Here is a 10772-nt window from a genome sequence, read left to right as displayed (position 1 = left end):
ACTCAATATGGGCTTTTCCAACCAAAAATGCCTGGTCGCTTAATCCAACTTTTCTTGTAGTGTATCGGAACCGTACCTGGTACCGTACGTGTACCGAATGTTACGGGAACCGAGATATAAGGTACAGGTACTCGTTCTCGCCAAAAACCGATCCGAACCGTACCGTGTGCACTCTTAATGCAGGTTAATTGAGTCATGTACTGTAGCCTATAAAGGCATAATTTCGAGTTAATGAAAATTGTGAAAAATAGCTAACACAATGTAGCACTCTAGTATGTTCTGCGTTTCTTCCGCTCTGCTCTCTTTCTATACCTTGATTTTCATCACACGTGTCATACCGTCTTTTCATTAATATCCTTCATACAGGGCGTACCTAACCTGACCTAATATAAAAGACAACAATATCCCTTGTCAAGACTGATTCAAGTCCAATATATTGCTCATAAGCACAAACGTTGAATATTGCTCATAAGCACAGCGCCATTTTACTAATCAACCAGCACAGCGGCATTTTACTCATAAACATGTAGTATGACGCTTTATTTTGCTCTTGTGTGGTGAACGGTGAGTCAAACGTTCAAATGAATACTCAGACCTGCCCTGTAATATTGGATTTAGTACGATTGGTTGGCATTAACATTTTAGAAGTGTAAAAATAAGTTCAATTTAACGAACATAATTAGGTTCATTATTAGGAAATCAATGAACTACCCGCAAATTAAACCCTAGACAGCATATGTAAAGACCTCCCAAAGCAACCTCGAAGAGACTCACCAAGGCAGTAATTATATTGTGTCACCCATGTTACAGGTGGAAAAATCTTTAAAATCCAACACAAATTCAAAATCAAATTTGATTGATTGTTGGAGCTGCTTAAAATCACAATTGAAGAAACTGACAAAAAAAAATAAAAAAATAAAAAAATTAAGAGATTACCTGAGCCAAGACAGCGAAAATCTTCAAGTGGAAGAAGACCAGAGAGGAAAAACCATTTGTGCGAGTGGATCTTCATCAACGACAAGACGGGTTTCATCTTCTTCTTCGTCTGGAAGTTTCAGTGATGAGATCGATGCAAGATAACGAAATCTATGAAGAAGAATCAATTATTGACGAAGAACTTGGCCAATTTGAGCTTGACAAGTTTTGAGATCTAAAGAAAATGAGACGGCCGAGGGGTATGTATGTTAGGGTACCTTATGATGTAAGGGCATAGAAAGAAAAATGGATATGATCCAACGGTTGAGGTGTTTGAGATTTGACCTAGAACCACATTAGGGTACTTAAAGGATTATAGAGGTGTAGTGTTAAGTTCATGGTTGGGGCATTTCTATCTCGAACTCAAAAATAGCCCGGAAATGGTTAACGCTTATGAATGCACTGCTTTGCACTAGTATGTCTCATACGTTTTTGGTCTAGTTCACCTTGTTGTAGTTCTATTATGTATTGCATCCCTTCAATATTAATGGCATATACTGTTTAGATCCATAATGATGATGACCAAATTAAGGCAACTTGTCAAAGTGGTTGTAGTAGGTATTCTTAAGCCAAATGTTTTCATTGTTGTCCATGTAATTTCTCAAAAATATGCTTTTCAGACTCTAGTTTCTACTACCGTGACTTGGCAGAAAAGTGCTTGAAAAGTGATAAATATTCCATATTGAAAGGACCTCCAAAAATCAAGAGCAACACCAATCATCCTAGGTAAAAATGAAGTGCTTAGTCATAAATTGTGGTCTGGTTCAGGTTTATATTAGCTTTAGGCCGGTTCCTATGGAAAATGGATAAACCCTCCATTTGTCATGCCAGCTGGCGTGGCAAACTGGCCGCGCCACTACGGGAGAAAACAAAAATGGTCTAGTCTAAACCGTTCTATGGAGAAAAGAAGAAAACCGCTAGCGGTAGTGTCTCCACCGCTAGCATTAGAGTCTCAACCGCTGGCGGTTTTCTTAAAACCGATCGGTCTTATAATCGTCGCTTGTTTTATTGAAGTAACAGATATTTCCCCCAACATATATCTATAAATTTTCCCCATTCAATTCAATTTAATCACACCTCTTTTTCTCTCATTAAATCTATCTTTAATCATTCTTTTGTACCTTAATCATTTGTTTAATATTTTTTTCAACTCAATGGATATGGATTTTCCGACGAAGAAGTGGGTATTCATATTGATCGATTTAAAGAACAACAATGAATATTTGTTCAGGCCATGAAACAAATTGACGATGAGTAAAGAACTAACCAACACCTTGATGGAGCTAGATTCATTAAGGAAAATACCTAGACATCCAGAGCCAAGAGAAGTGTTCACAAGAAGATATATGTACCGTGGTCGGGATGAATGGCATGAGAAGCTGAAGCACGGTTATTTTCTTCCTGACTGTGTGTTCTCTGATGAAAATTTCCAAGGCCCATTCCGCATTCCCAGAATTTGGTGCTAAAGATTATTGGTCAGCTTTGCCAGCTAGAACCTCAATTTAGTTATCAGTATGATGCATTGAATATTAGGGGTCATAGCCCTGAACAAAAGGTTACTTTGGCTTTGAGGATTTTAGGATATGGAATACCTCCAGATTCTAATGATGAGTACCTTCATTGGCAATACAACTGCATACAAGTATCTTGCGTTGTTTTGCGAAACAATGATTAATCATTTTGGTCCTACCTATTTACGAAAACCAACTGATGCAGATGTTAGTGAAATATTAAAGCAAAATCAGGAAAGGGGATTTCCCAGAATGTTGGATAGTCTTGACTGCATGCATTTGGTATGGACCAGATGCCCTACCTATTGGTCCGGCCAGTATAAAGATCACTACGTAAAACCAACGGTGATCCTTGAGGCTTCTTATGATTGTTGGATATGGTACTTCTTTTTTTGTCTCCCAGGATCTCAAAACAATATACATGTTTTACACAAATCGCCTTTGTTTAAAGACTTAAAGTATGGAATTTCTCCTCAGTTAAATTTCGCTATCAACGGGAATCATTACACTCATGGTTATTATGTTGCAGATGGAATTTATCCAAAATGGTCAACTTTAGTTCAATGTTACCGTCAGCCACCTGCTGGTGAAATGGGTCGTTCATACTCGTATACAAATGAATCTGAGAAAATATGTGGAACGTGCTTTGGAATTATGAAGCGGAAGTTCGCAATCATTTGTGGGCCTTATCGTGGTCTAAGTGCTCGTGAAATGCATAAGACTATGCTGACTTGCATCATTATGCATAACATGGTTATCTAGGAGACTCGTCGTAATAAGAATTGGACTAACCATCAAGATGAAGACTTAAGGCCCGAGATTAAACCAACAAGAGGATTACCTTCAAGGAACTATGCGCAAATGACCAGTCATATTGAGAACAGAACTCTGTATAACAGGTTAAGGGAAGATCTCAGAGCGAATCTGTGGGCTGAGTTTCAAAGAGATGGGGGACGAATTGAGTATTTTTATTTCATTTTTTTTTGTTTATTTATTATTGTTTCATTTTTATTTTTTTAAATTGTTTAATTTTCAATTGTTGTTCCATAATTTTGTTTTGTAGCTGTTTTAAGTTTAATTTTTTAACGGTCATTAAAAATAGCGGTCTAGACTGAATCGCTAGCGGTCTAGACTCAACCGCTACAATTCCTTATAAATCCTTCACTTCATCCGTTTCAAACCACACATCACTTCTCTATAAAAACTTCTCTAATTTCTGGTTAAATTATGGATGATCCTAGATTTACTGAAGATGAAGATTTATCTCTATGTAGAAACTATGTAATATACTACCCGAAGAGAGGTGAAGAACGACGGATGAACGTTTTACCTAATATGAGTTATTTGGGTAAAATTCATGATGCCTTATGCACGGAGACATGTAATCCTCATAACCGGGATCGTGCCGATTTTTTTTGCCGATTCATGGATATCAAAAAAGAGATTGTGGATTTTATAGATATGAAAAGGATTGTCACTCGATACCGTCTTAGAAGTGAGACCAATGCTGAATTGGGAATACAAACTCTAGACGAGTGGAGAAGATGGAAACGAAAATATTTCAAATACGAAGCGCATTACCAAATTCTTAAGGAGTTTTTAATAACTCGTATAGGATGTTAGGCTTAATAATGTTTTCATGGATGTTGTCAAGTTAACGTTTTAATGTAATGAAAAAAATAGTTTAAGTTTTAATTTAATGAAAAAAGTAGAACAATTTGTAATGAAAAACTAGAACAATTTCATTCAGCATAACCAAACTACTACATATTCATTAAAATTAAAGATGATACATTAATTAATTAAGTGGCACTATTTCATCGTTGTCTTCATCATCCTAATCTTCAGCTTGAACCCCAAATTGTTTTTCCATGTTTCTCTTGTTTCTTTTTTCTTCCAATTCCTCTGTTAACCTGTCCATCTCTATCTCCCATACCATAAATTGGATGGGATTCATTTTTTCGGTGTTTGCATTTAAAATCTTATTCTTGTCATAGTCTGAAACAAATTTTTCTTGAGTTAGTCGATATTTTTTCATCTCCTTAGTCAACTACTTGAGGTCTGCAACTCTTTTTTTTTCGACGGTCTTCTGATGCTCTATCAAAGTTTCCATATTACTACTACCTCTTTCAGTTGCTTCTCCTTCTTGGGAAGCTTTTATCGCTGCTCTTGCATGATTTCTTCCTAATATAATTTTTTCTTAATTGCAGTATTGACATTCAAGTTGGAATTGTTGTTTTTGGTGGTTTCTGGTGAAGAAAATGGATTATCTGAAGGGGGATGAGATGATTGAGATGGTTGTGAAGCTGGCGTTGAAGGTGAAGAAGTGTATGATGAACTTGCAGGTATATTCTTTCATAATTTAGTCCTTTATAGATTATATTTAGGAAACACTTTCAAAATATGATCACAACTTTCATAAGAAAAATTTGTCCCATGTTTATGGTGCCAATCAGTTCGGCAGTTTCGTTCGACATCACCATCAACAAGACCGCTCTCACGACCACGAGCAGCTTGCATTATAGCAGCGACATACAAGGCAACTTGGGCGTTGATTGTAACAAAGCGACCGGACAATTAATTTGCATCACGCTTGTTGATGTTCATATTTTCTTGACGAAAGTTAGCAAATATGTTATCCCACAACTTGGTAGATTGTTGACTGGCATCCTCGATACTATCTTGTGCAAAGAACAAATAGTTTTTGCAAATGCTTTCATCTTCGGCTACGGTAAATTTTGGACCCATAATCTTCTTCTTTGATTGTTTAGATTGAATATTAGATTGAGACATATTAAAAAAATTATACAATACGAGTGAATGAAAGAGTCAGATGATAAAAAAAAAAATTTAGATTAACAAATGTGAAGAGTAGAGAAGAGAAGGTGTGAGTTAAAATGGGTGAGGAATGTGGTATTTATAGGAAGGAAGATTTATGGTCGTTGGATCATATTCTACTTAGCGGTGTAAACTACACCGACAGGTCTTACGGACACCGCTAGCGGTGTTGTAAACACCTAACAGTGTTAACTTGACCGAGCGGTCGAGACTTGACCTTTCCTGGCTAAGTGGAAAAATTTCCACTTATCCAGGTCGGTTTGCCTGTTTGCACCTCCAAATTGGGTGCATAAATGGAAAATATTCATGTTTGCCACACTCATAGGAAGAGGTCTTAGACAACAAAATTCAAAACACTGAACATTCACATGAATCAAAAAATAAATAAAATTAGCAAGTGTGATTTTTAGGAATTTTTATTACCCACACGCGAGTTGCGCGTGCACAACTAAAAGGGTTATACCGGCTTTATAACTGGGAGGGGGTCTTTCCAATTAGTGATTTAAAAAGGGAAATGCAAAATGGCTATTTATTTTGAGGGGGAAACACAAAATCCCCCTTAGAAAATTAAGAAAAAGTAATTTGAACTAAAATTCTGCGTAAGTAATTGTATTGATATCTGCTACCATTCCTTTAAAAATGTTTCCCAAATAGACTAAAATATTGCAACAAAATCCCCCTTATAAAAGTAATTTGAACTAAAATTCTACGTAAGTAATTGTATTGATATCTGCTACATTCCTTTAAAAATGGTTCCGAAATAGACTAAAATATTGCAACAAAATCCCAAATTAGGATTAACGAGTCAAATCAAATAAATTGGGTTTCCTTGCTAAATCATAATCTGGTGCTATGAGAAAAGTTACTACCCATTTCGTTGAAGAGCGTCGATCTTACAACATCTATTGCAGAACTTCTTTAGATCCAACATTGTCAAAATTTCCACACTTACACCACACCATCTACCGATTTTAATTTCCATCGATTTTTTTTTGACGGTTGAGTTTTAAAGGGGTAGATGGTGGTGTTGTAAATCTGGTTTTGGGTTCATTTTTAGTAAATATGAAGGGTCCTGTATAAAAACGTATCATCCGGATATTATATTTAAACTGGTCGCCATTTGAGTTTTTTTCTTTTATTTTTCACAAAATTGCACAAATCATTGTATTAGTATGTGCATATAAAAGTGTCTACCCTCCCTGTTTTTTATATTTCATTAGTATATTATCCTGACATGAATCATTGTCAATTGTTTTGCACATAATATTAGAACGTTATAATTCAACCATGGTTTTCAGCCATGGATTCCCAATCATTGACACTCACTCACATCACATGAATCAAAAGAAAAAAAGGTGAATGAGAAAAAAAAACGTTAACCAAAATTCTATATATATTCATATCCGGGAGATAAACACAAAATATCCATTCCTTTAGAAGGTTTGCACGATAGACCAAAAAGTAGTAATTTTAAAATGCAAAATACTACATACATTGAAGTACTTTTGTTTCCTTTTAGCTGTTCTTTCTAGGCCTCTTCGACTTTTATGTTTCAATTATAATACCTATCTACCCACACCAGTATCCGAGTTGGGTGAAACTAGGCTTTCCACAAAAAATTCTGTTTGGCAGAACCTTGACCTACGAAAATTCATTCATTCTGTAACACTGGCATCCTTCGGGTCATATAAAACTAATTTATCACGAGCTCTTAGTAAAATCTTTCCATTCTTGAAAGACCACATAAAACTGAGATAGAAGGTAATCGCAACTCTCTCACGGGCAATGCTATAATGTTTAGTCCAAGATTGTTGAACTCCATAATCCTTCATCACCCAAACTTCAAAACCATCAACAAGCGTGTTAACAAGTACGCAAAGGCACCCTTCAAATGCTCCTATTGACATCGGCAATTGATGCTCAAGATTTATAAATTTGTTCGGCAGTTGCAATTCTATGAATTTCTCATCCTTGACATCCAAAGAGATTATGAACTCGGAGTGTATATAGAGCGTTTTCCCAAACCAATGCAAAGCTCCATTAATAAGCACTCCCTTGCTTTGACAAAAGGCATAAGGTACGGTCTGACTGTCTTTTCATGAATCTGTTCCTAAGCCATAGGTATAGACATCAACAGAATTGTACTGATGCACAAGTACTAACTTGAAATCATGTGTCTCCCAGTCATAACCAAAACCATATATGCCGTTGGTGTGATTATATTTAAACGGTGATGTGGGTAATTTCTTGAACTCTTTAGTGGCTGGGTTCCAAAGACAGAAAAACTCCTCCCAATTTCCTTCACTACTTGTGACACAATAAGCAAAACATACCATTGGATTCTCCACTCCATTGTTTGCATTGGTACGAGTTGTAAATTCAGGTGGACACTCAGAAGATCCATCAAGATATTTCATTATCCTGAATTTTCGAATCACAGGTAACATAAAAGCCTTCCATATGAGAAAATTGTCATCTCTGAGTTTCAATTGAACAATACTGGTTAATTGGTTAAAAAGAACCTTAGAAATCGAGTGAGCTGTTGGATTTTTCATTAAAAAGATCAAAAAAATTTGAAAGAAAAAATCAAGAAAATATGGGATTGAGATCTAGAATGAAGAAGGGGAATGATTCGAATGCTGTAAGCAACTATTACTGCTGTAGTGATAGAATTAAGATTGAAGATAAGAACGAAATATTATGAAGATGAAGATTGAAAGAGAAGAAGATCAGAATTGAGCAGAAGGTGAGATTGGATCGAACTTTGTGTCTATACCATAGTAGAGTTGAGAGAAAGAATTATTGGTGATTCGTTCACCAATCCAAGCGTCTGTACAAGGTATTAAAAGCATAAAGACATTGGCAGAAGAGATAACAGCCACACAAGTGTAGAGATCTTAGAGCAACCACAGTCACGACCAAATTTGGGTACTAAACCCAAATTTGGTCCCAGAAAGTGCCGCGGTGGTGAGGAGTAAAGCCATATTTAGTCCAGAGAATTAGGGTTTGTGACCAAATGTGGTCGCCAACCCAGACTAAAATGATCAATAATGGGACGGGGTTATTACGAGCGTATGAATCGAGACGGAAGTATAGTGGGCGCTTCACACTGGGCGTATGTATAAAGAACGTATGATATTGGGGCGGATGTATACAGAGCGTTTGAATTAGGCGTATTTATAAACACCGTCGGGCCATACGGAGATAAAACATACGCCCCATAGCAGGCGTAATTAGAATGTACGTTCCAATGGGGCGCAATTATTAAAAACGCCTGATTTGGGCGCATGTATTACGTGCGCCTGTGTGACGCGCATGTATTATGAGCGTCTGTGTGAGGCGCATGTATTATGAGCGTCTGGAATGGGCGCACGTATTATGAGCGTCTGGAATGGGCGCACGTATTGTGAGCGTTTGTTAGCAGGCGCAACTTTAATTTACGCCTGCTTTGGGCGCATGTATTACGAGCGTCTGTTACCAGGCGTACACCCAGACGTCCCCTCCTTACTTTCAATTTCCCCCAATTTTAGAAAACACAAAATTAACAATCCTCCATTCTCTTTCTTACTCACCTTCAATTCTTTTGCCGGAGTAAGTCCCCTTCATGGACACTCGCCGGCGAAACACCATCACCACCACTCCCTTCTTCCATCACAAATCTCCATCAAATGAAGACCGTCATTGATAACAAAGACATAAGAAAAAGAGGCTATGACAAGAGCACCTGTTGTTAGGTTTGGAACTGCAAAAAGAGCTTCTGAGCTCAAATTCTTTATGGAAGATCTTAACAATTTCGATACCTTGGCTCACGTTTTTAACAAGTAAGTTTTTTTTCCCCCTTTATGAGATTTGTACAGTTCCGTGAATTTGTTGAGTGTCAGGTTTTTGCTAATTTTGATCGGAAGTTTCGTTTTATTTGGGTTAAATTTATCGTTTTCATTATGACCTCAATTTAGCAAAATTTTGATTTGATTTTGATTTGAATCTGTCGGTGGTTAGATTTGTGTACGTAATTGAGATTCTATTCTTTTACAACGGTAAAGTTGTGTTAATTTGAGATTTAGGGTTTGACGTATGAAGTTTGAGATGAAAATTTTACAAAGGGGCAATTTGTTTTGGCTTGGTAAGGGTGGACACTTGTTTGGTTTTTGTACTAATTGATCTTATTGTCAATATTTTACAGATCTAGCAGATTTGGAAGACTCCAAAAAGTTCAGTGTGCTATTGCTGGCATGAATCTATACATGAGATTCAGCTGCAGCACAGGGGATGCAATGGGGATGAACATGGTTTCTAAAGGTGTTCAGAACGTTTTGGATTTTCTTCAAGCTGATTTTCCCGACATGGATGTTATCGGAATATCTGGTTCGTTCTCTTTCTGAATCCTGTGACCACCGTCATACCTACCAGATTGTGTTTGACTGTAATCTATTTGGAAAGTTTTACTTATAATTTGGTGATGTATCACTTTTTTTTTGTGCATCTATGGTTTTTGATTTTTCTTTGGATTCATTTGTAGGGAACTTTTGTTCCGATAAGAAACCAGCTGCTGTAAACTGGATTGAAGGACGTGGTAAGTCGGTTGTCTGCGAGGCAATTATCAAGGATGAAGTAGTGAGGAATGTGTTGAAGACTACAGTTCCAGCTTTGGTAGAGCTTAACATGCTCAAAAACTTGACTGGTTCTGCCATTGCATCTACGCCTGAACTAGACGCACAATCCATCTACGCCTGAACTAGACGCACTTTCTATGTCCGCCCAACACAGACGCACCTTCCATATCCGCCCTACCCAGACGCACCTTCTATGTCCGCCCGAGTCATACGCACTTTCTATCTCCGTATGTATCAGACGCACATAACTTCTCCGTCCCAGTAGACGCACTTCCCATCGCCGTCCCATGTTAGGCGTGAACTATACCTACGCCTCAATCAGGCGCACGTAATAACTCCGTTTTATTCAGACGCATATTTTAAAGAACGCTCGGTCAAGAAACATGAGTATAAGTTCCTTCTGCACCAAGCGTTCGTATAAGTTACGCTTCACCAAATTTTGGTCGTCCCCCATTGCGCTTGAACACCCAGAATACCAAATTTTTTTGGCTTTTAGTCTGGCTTTTGGTATTTGGTCCGTCTCATGACTGTGGTTTCTCTTACTACGGGATTAAGACAGACATATTGACAAATACAGTAATGAACAAACAGCAAAAACAACTGAAATAACTCTTGCTAGTATGAACTTTCTCCATCTATGCCATTTAAAAAGAAGTCTTCACACATTAATTTGTATTATGAATAAAAATCTATAATTCCAAGACAAAATGTAAAGGTGTTTGATGATAAACTTACGAAAGGTAAAGGTGTTAATGACAAAATATGAAAACCTAAGTATTATAGGATTCTTAGAAAAACCTTAAATCCTCATCAAAGACTGAGAAAGTAGCATACA

General features: G+C 37.1%; 1 protein-coding gene across 1 annotated transcript; it reads left to right on the top strand.

The window, feature by feature from the left end:
• Positions 1-4747: 4747 nt before the first annotated feature.
• Positions 4748-10058, top strand: LOC113326281 (3-hydroxy-3-methylglutaryl-coenzyme A reductase 2-like). The gene is made up of 4 exons (XM_026574038.1): positions 4748-4831; positions 9033-9145; positions 9508-9689; positions 9844-10058. The coding sequence occupies exons 1-4, from the start codon at positions 4748-4750 to the stop codon at positions 10056-10058; spliced, it is 594 nt and encodes a 197-aa protein (XP_026429823.1).
• The last annotated feature ends 714 nt before the right edge of the window (positions 10059-10772 follow it).

The sequence above is a fragment of the Papaver somniferum genome, unplaced genomic scaffold, assembly GCF_003573695.1.
Source record: "Papaver somniferum cultivar HN1 unplaced genomic scaffold, ASM357369v1 unplaced-scaffold_10, whole genome shotgun sequence".
In the NCBI taxonomy this organism is placed as follows: Eukaryota; Viridiplantae; Streptophyta; class Magnoliopsida; order Ranunculales; family Papaveraceae; genus Papaver; species Papaver somniferum.
This window is presented reverse-complemented; position numbering and strand designations above follow the sequence as displayed.

Coding starts and splice junctions, on each gene's coding strand:
- LOC113326281 (XM_026574038.1), top strand. CDS start 4,748: ATGGATTATCTGAAGGGGGATGAGATGATTGAGATGGTTGTGAAGCTG. Junction 4,832..9,032: donor AGTGTATGATGAACTTGCAG/GTATATTCTTTC, acceptor TAAGAAAAAGAG/GCTATGACAAGAGCACCTGT. Junction 9,690..9,843: donor GGATGTTATCGGAATATCTG/GTTCGTTCTCTT, acceptor ATTCATTTGTAG/GGAACTTTTGTTCCGATAAG.